This window comes from Bos grunniens, chromosome 15, assembly GCF_055505025.1.
Source record: "Bos grunniens cultivar Pamir isolate PY7600 chromosome 15, Bosgru_T2T1.0, whole genome shotgun sequence".
In the NCBI taxonomy this organism is placed as follows: Eukaryota; Metazoa; Chordata; class Mammalia; order Artiodactyla; family Bovidae; genus Bos; species Bos grunniens.
This window is the reverse complement of record NC_141179.1, coordinates 30,366,626-30,383,246: the sequence shown is the minus strand read 5'-3', so window position 1 is coordinate 30,383,246 and position 16,621 is coordinate 30,366,626. Positions and strand designations below refer to the sequence as shown.

At 37.4% G+C, this 16,621-nt stretch overlaps 1 protein-coding gene across 4 annotated transcripts in view; it reads right to left on the bottom strand.

Moving 5' to 3' along the window:
* The window catches only part of CBL (Cbl proto-oncogene), a 99,409-nt gene that overhangs the window by 32,774 nt on the left and 50,014 nt on the right, over positions 1-16,621 (bottom strand). For all 4 annotated transcript variants that reach the window (XM_086339642.1, XM_086339641.1, XM_086339643.1 and 1 more), the window contains one exon: positions 2,033-2,179. In XM_086339642.1, coding sequence (XP_086195768.1) covers positions 2,033-2,179 — 147 coding nt within the window. The remainder of the gene's footprint in view (positions 1-2,032; positions 2,180-16,621) is intronic.

Genomic DNA, 16,621 nt, shown 5'->3' with positions numbered 1-16,621 from the left:
AGAAGGCACAGAATAAGATAGCAGATAATTCCAGGCATTGCTACAGTCAAGGAAAACAGTCTCTTTAAATTCTCAAAATCCACTTTAATTTTCTTAGAGAAACTGAATTATGTTTTACATTGATAACAGAAAAGGCATAAACGATATGTTTCTTAACTTCCTATTGAGTAAATTAATAATAGAGACATCTTTTCCCGCTTTTCTTTGGCAGAATGCCACAAGTTAATCCCCTTTCTCACCTTCAGACATTTGCTGTATTAGAGAAGCAGGAAGAGAGATGAGATTATCCTTTTTGTATTAGAGATGTAACCTGTGGCCAGATCTTCACTTACTGTATTTAAACTAACCTTTTAAAAGCACATAAAACACCCTGATTCTTTTGAGGAACCCACACTATCAAGGACTACACTTGAGGAATATAAAGCTTAAGGTACAAGAAGAAAAGAGTTCTGATACAAATGAAGAAGAAATTATTTAACAAAAGAATGATTAAACTCCAGATATGGCTAGCAAAGGGTACTGTGGGATATCTATTTCTCAAGATCAAAAAAATAAATAAAGTAAAATCTCATTGCCTTTATGTATTCACCTGCCTGATAGAGATCAAGTGGCAATTCAAACTCTTTTCTAAAGTAGATAGTTACTAAGTTAAAGTAACAAAGTTAAACTCATGCCCATCCTCTTCAACTAGGTTTTTTAAAATCACTAATCATTCTATATCTGATGCTTAAACACAACTTTTTAAAATAAAGCAAGCATTTAACATACATCAAATCAATATGCAGTATATACCTGAGACTAACTTAACAGTGTGCATCAATTATATTGCAATTAAAAAAAAAAAAAGCATTCAAAGAGAGACTTACATTAGGATCTGTATATTCAACTGAAAAATTTTATTGTTTTCTACTTTTTCAGTTCTTTGATTTAAAATTTCAGAGTATATTCAAGAACATTTATATTAATACTGAGAAACAAAAACTTGACTTAAATCATGGGCTTCCCTGGTGGCTCAGTGGTAAAGAATCCGCCTGCTAATGCAGGAGACATGGGTTCAATTCTTATTCTTATTCCAGGAGGACCCCACATGCGTGGAGCAGTTGAGCGAGTCCCTGTGCCACAACTCTGAGCCTGTGCTCTAGAGCCCGGGGACCTGAACTACTGAAGCCCTCATGTCCTAGAGCCTGTGCTCCGCAAGAGAAGCCATTGCGATGAGAAGCCCATGCACCCCAATCAGAGAGTAGCCCCTGCTTGCAGCAACTAAAGAAAAGCCTGTGCAACAGCAAAGACACAGCACAGCCAAATAAATATATTTTTTTTTTTATAAAAAGGACAATATAACAAAGTGGAAACACAAGCCACAGACATCTCTAATGTTAGTGACTAACAAAGAATTAGTATCTTACAATAGGAAAAAGACAAGTCTATAGGAAAACAGCCAAGTCAGAAAAAGAACCTAGACAGGTGACAAATGTGAAAAGGTGCTCAAGCTCCCTTGTCATTAAGAATATAAAGCAAAATATGATACCAATTCATATTACCAGTGTTAGCCAAATTGCAGAGCTACTGGAACACATGCATACTACTCAAAGGAATAGAAACTGGTACAACCACTTTGGAAAGCAGTTAGGCAATGTATGGCAAAGCAGATGTGAAACCCCTGACTCAGCAATTCCACTCCTAAGTAAGTATTGAGAAACTCCTGCATATGAAGGCAAATACAATTTTGTTTTCTGTAGCACTGCTTGCAATAGCAAATAATTTGAAATGTATGTGTTCATTAACAGCATAATGGATTAGAAAAAAGAGAACAGCATGGGTTTCAACAGAACGGCAAAGGTCTATCTACTTCTTTAAGAAAAAAAAACACAAACATGATCAGAACAACAACAACAAAAAAACCAGGCTAATATTTACCACAGTTGGGAAGTAGTTATGCATATATTCATTATTTTTCTGTTTCAAACTAAACAAAAACCCAAAATACAAGCTTCAGTTCTTCATAGTTTAAATTCATTATTTTGACACTTACTTTTCCCCAAAAGCTTTCCTCCAAAATTCTGCAGCATCTGCTTTAGTAATCCGAAACGTGTCTCCTTGAAAGAGTCCACTTGGGAAGATTCCTTTTAGTTCTGCCAGCATGTGGCTGAAGATCAGGGACAGTTTGGTCAGGTTTCGCCTAAAAATGATCAGAAGTGCAATGGTTAAATGAGAACATAAAATTATTTTTATTTTAAATGTGCTGAATCCACTACACCAGGTGTGTGATTATAATGCAAGAAAGACTGTTGCATTCATTGAAGTCCACTCATGTCCCTCCATTCAAATAGGCATTAACAGGTAAATAAGAAAAAAAAATTTAACAGTAATCTATTTCAAGACTTTTAATCTTAAATTAATAAGGCCTAATAACTGAGCATAAACTTCTGTGAACAAATCTATCTTTTTTAGGCTGATAGATAAAAGAGGACTCAACCAAAAAGTGTAAGAAGTTGTACACTGCTGTAACCATTCACTCACAAAAGAGATGTTAGAAAAGCAAAATATATTATTTCCTGCTTTGCATAAACTAATCTGGATGTTTAAATTATCCCAACTCATCTAAATTAAAAGTAAATTAAAAATCCTCAATAAACAGGACTATTTAAATATCCAGAACAAATATTGTCATTAATCAGACCTAAAAGAGATAAGTTTTCCTCTTTAAGGAACTTCTTTTTCTTTATAAAAAACTAAAAACCAACATCCAAACCATGGAAAAATTTCTAAATAAGTGCACATGCTGCTGCTAGATTTTAACAAGGTAACTTTCACCTGACCACCTCTGTTTAATGGTTGTGGTGATAAAGTACCAATTCAATACACCAGATGATGTCTCCACTTTCAAGTGTGTACTTAAATCAGATTATCTCGGTAATCTTTAACGGTACTGCTACAGAACAACATACAGATGTCTTAGATATTGCTATTCACCAAACCAGCTACTATTACAGTTGCTTATTTTCCCTTGCCTCAACAATTAGTATTTATGTATTAAAAGTCAATTCTTGTCATACAAGTAGACGATAAAATTTCAAGTCAATTCATGATCAATTTTATTGCCTCAAAATTCTCTTTAACACAGATTTTTCTTTTCACCATTAGTCCCATCTTTGTCCTTCCTAGATAAAATGCTGCACCAAGTCCCTATAGCCCTAACTTTTCGGTAAAATACTTCTGAAACCTTTCTAATCAGCTTTTCAACAAATCAGCTTAAGTTTTCTGGTATCTGTCTTTTGCACCTGTATCAAGTTTTACTCTAATTTTCCTATTTCTGAAAGCACCAAAAAAATGATAAAATCAATATTCATTGAAGTCAGTCTAAAATAATTCATATGCCAAATAGCTCAAGTAAGTTGTAAAGCTCAAGTAAGTACGTTGAAAAACACAATCACTTATCCAATCCCTAAACTCCATTAACTGTTTTCCTCTTGGTATTTTAAGAGCCTTCAATTGTTGCTGGTTAGGACAGTTACTATTTTAATAAACAGGAAACAAAAACAGAGACTATTGAGATATATATATATATATCACAGATAATAATATAGAAAATCTGCAAAGCACAAATTATTCCCAATGACTTCCCAAAGTCTTCAGCAGGACACCAGACTGCACAATGCACTAAACTCTAATATTTACATAACATTTTGCAAAATGTTAATCCTTAAAGATAAGCAAGAGAGAGTCCTGATTCCCTTAAGATATGCTAAATTGCTGAGAACTATGTGTAAAGAACTATGCTAAACAGTACAGCAGAGTAACATATATGACAGAAAATACACATATTACAAAGTTACAACAGAGATCTTTTTGGAAGAAACAGTTTGAATCCTCCTTCTTCCTGAAAATGTCTTTCCTTAGTTTCTCCAGTGTCATCCTCTCTTGGTTCTCCTACTTGCTTTTGTTCTTCCTTTTTTCCTTTCTATCCTCCTAAAACAGCTATTTCCCAAGAATCTGCTCTAAACTGAAGAATCTGCTCTCCATTTCCTTTCTTTCTCCATGCACTCTTATGACTCTTCCTTTGCTAACTCAAGGATTCAAAAACTGCTTTGCAAAAGATTCCCAAATCTTAGGCCTTGGTAGCTTTCCAACTGCCTACTGTATTTCTCCAATCAAATGCTAGCACCTCAAAGCAACATTCTCAGACTTACACTAACCTTCCTTGAGTGAGGCGTTAATAAATTTGGAATTTGAGATTAACAGATATATACAGTTCAGTTCAGTCACTTAGTCATGTCTGACTCTTTGCGATCTATGGACTGCAGCACATCAGGCCTCCCTGTCCATCACCAACTCCCAGAGCCTACCCAAACCCATGTCCATTGAGTCGGTGATGCCACCCAACCATCTCATCCTCTGTTGTCCCCTTCTCCTCCAGCCCTCAATCTTTCCCAGCATCAGGGTCTTTTCCAATGAGTCAGCTCTTCCCATCAGGCGGCCAAAGTATTGGAGTTTCAGCTTCAACATCAGTCCCTCCAATGAACACCCAGGATTGATCTCCTTTAGGATGGACTGGTTGGACCTCCTTGCAGTCCAAGGGACTCTCAAGAGTCTTCTCCAACACCACAGTTCAAAAGCATCAATTCTTCGGCACTCAGCTCTCTTTACAGTCCAACTCTCATATCCATACATGACTACTGGAAAAATCATAGCCTTGACTAGACAGACCTTTGTTGGCAAAGTAATGCCTCTGCTTTTTAATATGCTGTCTAGGTTGGTCATAACTTTCCTTCCAAGGAGTAAGCACCTTTTGATTTCATGGCTGCAATCACCATCTGCAGTACTACATACAAAATAAATAGCAAGGACCTACTGTACAACAGAGCTATATTCAGTATCTTGCAATAACCTATATGGAAAATAATCTGAAAAAGAATATATGTATAAAACTGAACCACTTTGCTATAACCTTGAAACATTATAAATCAACTATACTTCAATCAAAAAACTTGTCTTTAGTCTATTCCTATACATGTTCAATCACACCACATATAACTACCTACCTTTTAAGGGGAGGGGGACACAATTTCTATACTACCAATGAGACAAAATCCAGCTCAGCTTTGATTTTAGACTTTCCACTAACCTGGGTCTAACCTACCTTTATAACTAATTTCACTAGCATATTCCAGCCAAACTGAATATTTTCAGTTCACTTGCTCAGTCATGTCCGACTCTTTGCGACCCCATTGACTGTAGCACATCAGGCTCCCCTGTCCATCACCAACTTCCAGAGCTTGCTCAAACAGATGTCCATCAAGCCAGTGATACCTTCCAACCATCTCATTCTCTGTCTTTCCCTTCTCCTCCCGCTTTCAATCTTTCCCAGCATCAGGGTCTTTTCCAGTGAGTCAGTTCTTCACATCAGGTGGCCCCAAAGTATTGGAGTTTCAGCTTCAACATCAGTCCTTCTAATGAATATTCAGGACTGATTTCCTTTAGGATTGACTGGTTTGATCTCCTTGCAGTCCAAGGGACTCGCAAGAGTCTTCTCCAACACCACAGTTCAAAAGCATCAATTCTTCAGCACTCAGCTTTCTTTATAGTCCAACTCTCACATTCATACATGACCACTGGAAAAACCATAGCTTGGACTAAATGAACCCTTGCTGGCAAAGTAATGTCTCTGCTTTTTAGTATGCTGTCTAGGTTGGTCATAGCTTTTCTTCCAAGGAGCAAGCATCTTTTTGATTTCATGGTTGTAGTCACCATCTGCTGTGATTTTGGAGCCCCCCAAAATAAAGTCTGTCACTGTTTCCATTGTTTCCCCATCTATTTCCCATGAAGTGATGGGACCAGACGCCATTATCCTAAGTTTTCTGAATGTTAAGCTTTAAGCCAGCTTTTTCACTCTCTTCTTTCACTTTCATCAAGAGGCTCTTTAGTTCTTCTTCTCTTTCAGCCATAAGGGTGGTATCATCTGCATATCTGAGGTTATTGATATTTCTCCCAGCAATCTTGATTCCAGCTTGTGCTTCATCCAGCCTGACATTTCGCATGATGTACTCTGCATATAAGTTATATAAGCAGGGTGACAATATACAGCCTTGATGTACTCCTTTCCCGATTTTGAACCAATCTGTTGTTCCATGTCCAGTTCTAACTGTTGCTTCTTGACCTGCATACAGATTTCTCAGGAGGCAGGTCAGGTGATCTCCTATTCCCATCTCTTGAAGAATTTTCCACAGTTTGTTGGGATCCACAGAGTCAAAGGCTTTGGCATAGTCAATAAAGCAGATGTTTTTCTGGAACTCTCTTGCTTTTTCGATGATTCAACAGATGTTGGCGATTGGATCTCTGGTTCCTCTGCCTTTTCTAAATCCAGCTTGAACATCTGGAAGTTCACAGTTCACATTCTACTGAAGCCTGACTTGAAGAATTTTGAGCATAACTTTGCTAGCGTGTGAGATGAGTGCAATTGTGCAGTAGTTTGAATATTCTTTGACATTGCCTTTCTTTGCAACTGGAATGAAAACTGACCTTTCCCAGTCCTGTGGCCACTGCTGAGTTTTCCAAATTTGCTGGCATATTGAGTGCAGCACTTTCACAGCATCATCTTTCAGGATTTGAACTAGCTCAACTGGAATTCCATCACCCACCTCCACTAGCTTTGTTCATAGTGATGCTTTCTAAGGCCCACTTGACTTCACATTCCAGTATGTCTGGCTCTAGGGGAGTGATCACACCATTGTGGTTACCTGGGCCATGAAGATCTTTTTTATATAGTTCTTCTGTGTATTGTTGCCACCTCTTCTTAGTATCTTTTGCTTCTGTTATGGACAAGAAATGGTCCATACCATTTCTATCCTTTACTGTGCCCATCTTTGCCTGAAATGTTCCCTTGGTATCTCTAATTTTCTTGAAGAGATCTCTAGTCTTTCCCATTCTATTGTTTTCCTCTATTTCTTTGCATTGATCACTAAGGAAGGCTTTCTTATCTCTCCTTGCTATTTTTGGAACTGTGCATTCAACTCTTCTCCTTTGCCTTTAGCTTGTTTTCCCAGCTATTTGTAAGACTTCCTCAGAGAACCATTTTGCCTTTCTGTATTTCTTTTTCATTTTACCTTTTCTTATACATGCTACCCCGATTCACTTTTTCGTCTCCGAATCACTATGTATTTGTTCCTTAATTTGAAAAAGACCCAGCTTAAATGTCAGTTTCCTAAGAGGCTAGCTAGAGGTAACAAACCTCTAAAATATCCTGAGTATTTTCAATGCAGTTCTTCTCCATGTCATCTGAACCCATCCTGTACTACAGTTATCTGTGTACACAAGGGCTGAATTCATTTCTGATGTATATTTATATCCTTCTGGCATCATTTCTAACCTTTATTACACCTCCAGAAAATATGTGACTTCATACTATGTGCTAGGCACTAGGGATGGATACAACAATGAACAAGACAAAATTCCTGGTTTTAGAGCACTCCCATTTCCTTGGTATCAGGGTTGTATGAGAAAAAGGCTTTGAAGAAAAACAAAGCAGGGTATGCAAAGAGAGGCCTGTATGGTTGCTGTCTTTAGAGAGGATGGTCTTACGGTCCTCTCTGAGTGGTGATTTTTCAGGCCAATTCTGAAGTGAAGGCAGGAAGCCAGTCTTTGGGTGACTGGGCCATGTCGATATCTTTGACTTTTCAAATAATTTTCCACTAAGAATCTACCAGGTATCCAGTACTATGCTGGATGAGAGATAAAATACACAAACCAAAATATAATGGGCCAAAAAGTTATTTTAATTTGTGGAGTAAGCCACAACAAGGAGAAAGTTATTGACCACAAGGATATAATGGCACCAGGTGCATAAGAACAATCTGAAGTGCTGGCTGAAACAGTTACTGAAAATCAATTTAAAACATTTTCCTACTCAAGGATGCATCTCCCAAAAAGCCAGCTTATATTTCTTAAAACCACCAGAGATGTGCACCATAAGCATCACACTTCTTAAAAGGAAAAAAAAGAAACTATAAAAGCCCATGCATGGATCAGAGTATTTGGTAAGTGGTCTGAGTTGCAGTTCTATTAAAAAACATTTTAAGGCAGTAGGCTTATGGTTCAGTGCCTTCAGGGCAGAATTTAACCAGCAAAATCTGTCTAAACTTGTAACCTTAGAGCAATGAAGCATGATGGATATTTGGGCTTATTACAAAAAATTACATTTCAAAATTCTGTCAGCAGTTACTTCAACTTATACAATGTGCTCTAATATTTCTCCAAAGATGCACAGAGGAACACAACTATTCAATTTTTCTTGTAAATGCACTGAAGACAAAACTTGTCTTTCTTAACTTTGAGTGGTAGCAAAAGCTTTTCTTTAATTCAGTATTTGAAGGCAGTTTTTACTACCCTTAACGCTAACCTTCACATCTAAGTAACTGCAAATTCTACTCTATAGCTTCCATCTTTCTTTTCTCTTGTCCTCTCACAACTTCCCCAGAATCAAACGCTGATTCAGTATGCAGTTATCAGTTTTTAAAAAGGTTCAGGACTGGTGTGAGTTCTTCTCCCCAACCTCGGGTCCTACTCTAAAAGCCAAAGTACCTTTGTACCTCAGGCCTAATATAATGGTATACATGTTTCCATGTATACTTTCAGCTAAAAGGGACTAAGATTTACGTGTCACCAATACATAAGGATACTGAAAATTAAATGACCACTGTTCCTGTTTTAGCTTCAAAAGTAAAAAGATAAATACAACCTGACAGAAACCACAATCACCATTTCTATAGATCAAGCAAGACAGTGTTGGAAAGCAGCCTTTATATTAATATGAAACAAACAGAAAACTCCTTAAAGGAGGCCAACCAATGAATTTTCTATTACACAAAATACTAAAACACAAGCTGCCATGTTACTCTTGGCCACAAAGTACTTCGCAAAGAGGAAATGGAAAAAAGAACATAGTATGGGGAGATATATTAACCCTCTATATTAAAGTGTATCTATTAATGTTTAAGTTAAGTACAGAGAACAGTACCATTCTTTTTTGTTATAACGAGAATGTTCCATCCCAAAAAAAGTTTCAAGAAAAAGACTTTTGAGAAATTAATATTAAGAGATTGAGATCTAGGAAAAAAATTCAATGATGACTTACAAAACAATCAGTCCAATGTATTCAAAAAGATATTCTCACAGTTACTTTTTCTGAAACTACATTTTGATAGTCAGCTGCTGTCATTCAGTGGCTAAACTGCATAACTGACAGCATGCTGTTTATTCTTTCTACAAAAGAGTACTTGAAAATATATATGATAATAGTCAAGACAACTAGGGACTTCGCTGGCAGTCAAGGGGTTAGGATACCATGTTTCCACTACAGGAGGCACAGGTTCAGTCTCTGGTCAGGGAACTAAGATCCCATATGCTGTGTAGCATGGCCAAAAAATAGGGGGAAAAAGACAACTAGAAATCTAAAATGTATTTCCTGGTCTCCCATTAATCTACTGTGTCCTGCAACAGTTATTTAAACTTTCTGAGCCTCCTCTGACTCAAATGTAATATAAGGAAACTGGAACCAATTACTCCCAAAGGTATCTTTCCACTTATAAAAATGTATAAATGTATGTTATTATCACTGATTTGAAACTGGAAAAGAAACCTTAACTTCAGCAGTTTAACTGCATAATAAGATTGAAGAAGTCATAAGAGAAAAAAAGCCAGCACTTTACCTTTATATGACAGAGGGCTAGAAATTATGTCAAGAAACAAGAATTTTTCAAAGTACATTTTATTTCTGCCTGCAAAAATTTAATAAACTTACATCTTATGGAATTTTAAAAGTTACTTGTATGAACCGTATATGGGGATAAATTAAAATACTGTTGTCTACTCTAGTACTAGGGGTCTACTAAATTCCAGAATTTGTACTAAATTATTTTACTCAAAGAATTTTATCATTTCTGAAAAAATAACATCAAAAATCATCCCAGCTAAGTGAAAATACTGTCACATGTGAAAATGGTTCAAACTGGTTCAGAACTCTTATTTTTAAAAAGCAAAGAAAGTGGAACTTTCCTCTTGAAAACAATAATTTAGGTAACTGTAGCATCTAGGTGATAGGTATACAATTATTGTGAAATTTTTCCCAATTTTCCTGTATGACTGAAAAATTTTATAATAAAACACTGGTGGGGAAAACCTTAATAATCTATTTTAATAGTATCTGTAGACCCAATGATCCTGTACTTCCCAGGCAGTAAATTTCAGAATGATTAACACTTAATACAAGGATTGACAAACAAGCTGCACACCATTATATAATACCATTTTGGAGCAGTAAAGTATTTCCCAAATAAGGTCATAATATAACTCACTCTGCCACTCAGTCATGGTGTGAGCTGTAAAACCTATACAGATGGTGAGAAATAATCATACTGCTCAACAGTGACATGATCAATGCTTTTAAGTATTTCATTTACTGGTACCATTTCAGGGATAACTGTGTTGCTTTTTCTATTCTTTAAACTCCAAAACTTTATATGCAAGCACCAGTGTCATCCAAAGAACGCTGAGTGAGAACATACTGAGATGACATTTATAACTCAATAGCAGCATCCTCTGCTCACAGTAATCAGCTTTAAAAATAGATACAACGGAACTTCTTTCAGCAAAGCTTCACAGGAAGTCAATGAAGTACTGTTTAACTCTTATCTGCTTAAGCTGCTAAAAAAAAAAAAAAAAAAAAAGGAGGGAGGTGAAGCAAAAACCATCACCTATTGAAAAAAAGTACTAAGCCAATATATCTAAAAATATCAATGACCTTTTTTACTTAACACATATTAAGTGTATTTGATAATATACTAATGGTCATGCTTTTGAGACCCCCCAAGTTACATGGTAACAGATTAGAACAGTATTATTCAGAGCATTTGGAGTCATTTCATAGAATTTTAAACCTGAAGAAACACTAATCTCATTTACCAGGTAAAGGGGAAGGCAGTAGCCTGCAAAAGAATCTCCAACATGACCCTCTATTACAACCTTAAAACATAGACTCAATCTCCTTAATCTCCCTACACCAAAATCCTCAATGATTTACCAACAACTACCAAAAACGTTCAAGCCACTCTGCTTAATAAGTCTAAGCATGCACAGTATGGTCCTGATTTACTTTTCCAGACATATACTACTCAATATTTCCAAAAACATTCTATATTTTCCAGGCCCCAGGCCTATTTATATCAATAATCTATGTCTCTCTTTCTCATAGTAACATTAAGAGTTTACCATGTATCAGATAGGCTCTTCCGGTGGCTCAGGCAGTAAAGAATCTGCCAGCAATGCGGGAGACCCACGTTCGATCCCTGGGCTGGGAAGATCCCCTGGAGAAGGGAATGGCTATCCACTCCAGTATTTTTGCCTGGAGAATTCCATGGACAGAGGAGCCTGGCAGGCTACAGTCTATAGGGTCTCAGAGAGTCAGACGTGACTGAGCAACCAACACTTGCACTTTTTTCATGTATCAGATACTTTGTTAAGCTATATGTATACCTCATTTAATTCTCATAATAGTGCTTTGAAACAGAAATTACTAATGCTATTTTACAAGGAGAAACAAAGACTTTAGTAACATCAAATAAGCTGTCCAGGTCACAGAGCTAGTAAGTGACAGAGCAGGTCTGTGATTCAAGAGCCCAGGCCTGCTGGTGTGATAGGTATCATTTCCTTTCCAATGACTATGGTTACAGAAATCTTGCCCATTCAAAATTCATTTTAAACGCTGTCTTCTCAGAAATGTATTCCCAGTCTTCATTTAGTGTCTAGTTTCAAACTCAGACACACGCCTGCCACGCCTCACAGCATCTTGTTCATACTCTGTTCTGGCTTCATCATGTCCCACTGTGTATCAGGTGTCTTATTCCCCAACAGGATGACAACTCCTTAAGGGCAGGCGCAGTGAGGGTGTCTTGTGCACTCTATCCCCTGCAGTGGTGAGCACACTGCCTTGCACTTAGACATTCCATAAATTTAGAGGATTGAAAAATATTCCTTATTTTTTAAATAAACTTTTTATTATGGGATTTTAGACTTACAGAAAAGCTGAAAAGATGGTACAAGGCATTCCCCCATATACCCCTCATTCAATGGTGTCCCTTAATAGTACCATCTTATATTCCTGTGGTACATCTGTCAAAACTAAGAAACTGTCAGTACAGTGCTATTAACTAAACCCTAGACTTTATCCAGGGTTCACCAGTTACTTTTTCCATTAATGTCCTTATCTATCCAGGGATCTAATCTAGAGTACTACGTTGTATTTATCCACACCATCTCCTTAGTCTCCCCTGGTCTGTAATAGTTCCTCAGTCATTCCTTATTTTTCATGATCTTAAACTGTTTTGAGGAGTACCAGTTACATATTTTTGTAGAAGGTGTCTCAGTTTCTATTTAGCCGATGTTTTTCTCATGCTTTGACTGGGGTTATCAGCTTTATGGTCACAATACCACAGAGGTGCCTAACTCATCACATAATACTGGAGAGCACATGAAGTCCCAGGACATCACTGGTGATATTAACTTTGACCACCTGAGTAGGTACCTAACTCATCACATAATACTAGAGGGCACATGAAGTCCCAGGACGTCACTGGTGATATTAACTTTGACCACCTGAGTTAAGGCACTAAGGATTTGCCATGCTTCTCCACTTACTACTGGAAAAGATTTTTTTTTTCACAGATACATTCCTTCTTTCATAACTCATGTAAAACAGGGCACTTATACTCGTCACTATTTTTAAATGATTAATGTGATATTCTCATTAAAGCACACACTATAAAGACATAGTATTTATAAGTTAATACCTTTGGTTTTTAGTGCATTTGGAAAAAACAAAAACAGCTTAAAACTCATTGAGAACATTTAGCAAATGTTCACTAAGTTACATTAACTTAAGGTACTAACTATCATCATTTCCTAAAGAGGTCAAGAATATAATCAGACTTCCCTATCTTTCAAAACCACCTCTGAATTTACTCACCCCAAATTCTGAAAGGTAACTGGAGCATCTATCTGCAGCTAAAAGCAAATTAACCCTGAGAACTGATTACTATTTCTCTATGTGTGCATGCTTAGTCGCTCAGCTGTGTCTGACTTTTTGTGATCCCGTGGACTGCAGCCCATCAGGTCCCACATCCATGGGACTTCTCAGGAAAGAATACTAGAGTGGGGAGCCATTCCCTTCTCCAAAGGGTCTTCCTGGAGAAGATGCCCTCGAAGGATCGAACTTTCATCTCTTGCGCTGCAGGTGGATTCTTTATGGTCTGAACCACCAGGGAAGCCCACTATTTCTCTACACCAGTGACTTAAAGAATATACAAATACATCAGTAACATAATACAGAAATCTCCAAAACTTCCCATACCCCTCAACAAGTGACAAGAACTACCAAGCACCTTCAGAAGTTTTATCTCGTGAACTTAAAAAAAAAAGTTTAAAATATACAGATATACAGACAAATTATATACCGAGGGAGAGACAGCTCTAATAGAATCTAATCAAATACGTAAAAAGCGTATCAAATTGTCATTAATTATTTAACTCCTGAGTATATGATTTATCAGACATCCATTTCCATTTCAAATACATGGCTTCCCAGAACAAACACAGAGTAACTACAAGATTTTGCTGTTCTCAAAAGTTGGGAAAGAAGAAATTTTCTGTATCTAACTGAATCTCCTCTATGTGGAGGCATCAAAATCAGAGAATCTTTATCACTGCCATTTTCTGCAATGTATTTTCCATGAAAAATAATTCTCCTCAAGTTCAAGAATCTGTGTCTGTACAACTCTGGTGTTAGTATTTTACTTAGTAGTATTTAATTAGCAGCATTTTACAAAATTTAATATGGTTTTATTAAAAAGCTATAGATAAAGACAACGTCAGATAACATAGGAAAGAAGGTCTTCCTGGCCCTGACCAATTATCAAAGCAAACTCACACATTTAGGCAGACTTTGCTGAGGACTAGAGTAAAGTGTCAAAAGAGCATGGGTGGGAGAACCACTAATTAAAACTAATATGTTTTAGGAGGTTTCTTGGATTTTAAAGAATAGATGGGATTTCAAAAGACAATATGGGAGGGCAAGGGATTCCAAGTCAAGGTAATGACCAAAGCAAAGGCTCAGTAGAAAAAAGTTCAGGGACTGGCAAATAGATGGACATGGGCTTCCCAGTAGCTCAGTGGTAAAGAATCCATCTGCAATGCAGGAGATACAGGTTCAATCCCTGGGTCAGGAAGATCCCCTGGAGAAGGAAATGGCAACCCACACCAGTACTCTTCCCTGGAAAATTCCATGGACTAAGGAGCCTGATAGGCTACAGTCCATGGGGTCGCAAAGAGTCAGACACCACTGAGCGACTGAGCATGGGCTAGACTGTAGAATCATGGCAGCATGTGATAAAACTGAGTAACACAAGCAGGACTCAAAATGTAGAGATTTAATTACCATGATGAGGGAGATTACAGATGCAACAGGACGTCATTAAGGGTTTGGAACTGAGGAGTGACATCGAATCTGTTTCAAGGCCATAAATGATAGCAGTATGCAAGATGAAACAGACAGGAAATGACAAAAAGCAGCAAGCTCAATCAGGATAGTACTGCAGCAGAAAGGTAATGGGAGCCCAAAAATGGGCAGTAAAATAAGACAGATTTGAGAGAGACTGCAGAAGTAAAGGGAGAAGGCAATGGCACCCCACTCCAGTACTCTTGCCTGGAAAATCCCATGGACAGCAGAGCCTGGTAGGCTGCAGTCCATGGGGTCCCAAAGAGTCGGACACGACTGAGCAACTTCACTTTCACTTTCTTTTTTTTTTTTTTATATTTGATCTTCTATTTTATTTTTTTAAATTTTATTTTATTTTTAAACTTTACATAATTGTATTAGTTTTGCAAATATCAAAATGAATCCATCACAGGTATACATGTGCTCCCCATCCTGAACCCTCCTCCCTCCTCCTTCCCCATACCATCCCTCTGGGTCGTCCCAGTGCACTAGCCCCAAGCATCCAGTATCGTGCATTGAACCTGGACTGGCATCTCGTTTCATACATGATATTTTACATGTTTCAATGCCATTCTGCCAAGGGAGAAGGAAGTGGCAACCCACTCCAGTGTTCTTGCCTGGAGAATCCCAGGGACAGGGGAGCCTGATTGGCTGCTGTCTATGGGGTCGCACAGAGTCGGACACGACTGAAGCGACTTAGCAGCAGCAGCAGCAGAAGTAAAACCAAGAAAACGAGATGATTAGTAGGAGGGAAGAGATGATGAAACTGAGCCTGCGCAGCTGAGAGTAGAGTCTTAAAAATAATATGCTAATAAAATTAATACATTTTTAAAAAACTTTTTGTTTTTTTATTGGGATATAGCCAATAAACAGGCTTCCCTTGTGGCTCAGCTGGTAAAGAATCCCCATGCAATGCGGGAGACCTGGGTTCGATCCCTGGGTTGGGAAGATCTCCTGGAGAAGGGAACAGCTACCCACTCCATATTCAGGTCTGGAGAATTCCACAGACTTATGGAGACATCCATGGGGTTGCAAAGAGTCGGAGGACTGAGAGACTTTCAGTTTCTTTCATAGCCAGTGAACAATGTTGTGGTAGATTCATGTGAACTGCGAAGGGCCTCAGCCATACATATACAATAAAGCTAATATTTTTAAAGGGCTTACTGTGTGTCAGGCATTTTATATTTTTTATTATTTAATTAATTTTCACACACAATCCTCTCAGACAGATTCTGCTCTTACCCCCATTTTATAGATGAAAGAAACCTTGGCTGAAAGAAACTAATCCAAGCGTCAGTCTCATAACTAATGCCTGTCACCACTATATAATCCTAACCGAGGGAACTTACAAGAGGAAGCTGGTTTGCTAATGAAGAGGACACATTCAGTATTCAGACATGTTGAGTGTGAGATGTCTGAAAGATATTACCATGGCCCGTCTAGCAGGAAACTTGGGAAGGAGGTAGCAAGTAAGGAAATAGATTTGTGAGTATCTCTATAAGGCCGTTTACACTGTTGAGAATGACCTATCTGCTAATTCACTCACATGGGATATCAAAATGAAATGGAGCTTTTACCAAATCAACATATTGTATGTCTTAAACTTACAGAATGCTGTATGTCAATCACATCTCAATAAACTTCTAAAAGTTTAAAAGAAACTGAAACACCATTTGAAAAGATTTGGAATTTCTCCCTTTGGGAGTATGGGGGTATGTAGGATGGAGTCAGAAAAGGACAGAAGTGGCAGGCTTCTCTTATTAAAAATATATATATATAAAAAATATATATATATAAATGTGTGTGTGTATATATATATATACACACACACACATATCACCCTAAATACTTGCTCCAGAGAAATTAAAATACATATCCACACAAAGACTTGGACATGAATGTTCCTGTTAACTGCATTTATAGTAGCCAAAAACTGGAGACAACTAAAATGTACATCAATGGATAAACAAATTGTGGTAAACCCATATAATAGAATTCTACTTAGCAAGCAGAGGAATAAGCTACTCATATGCAATGTGTGTGTATATATATATGAAATTATTTTATTGATCCAGCGAC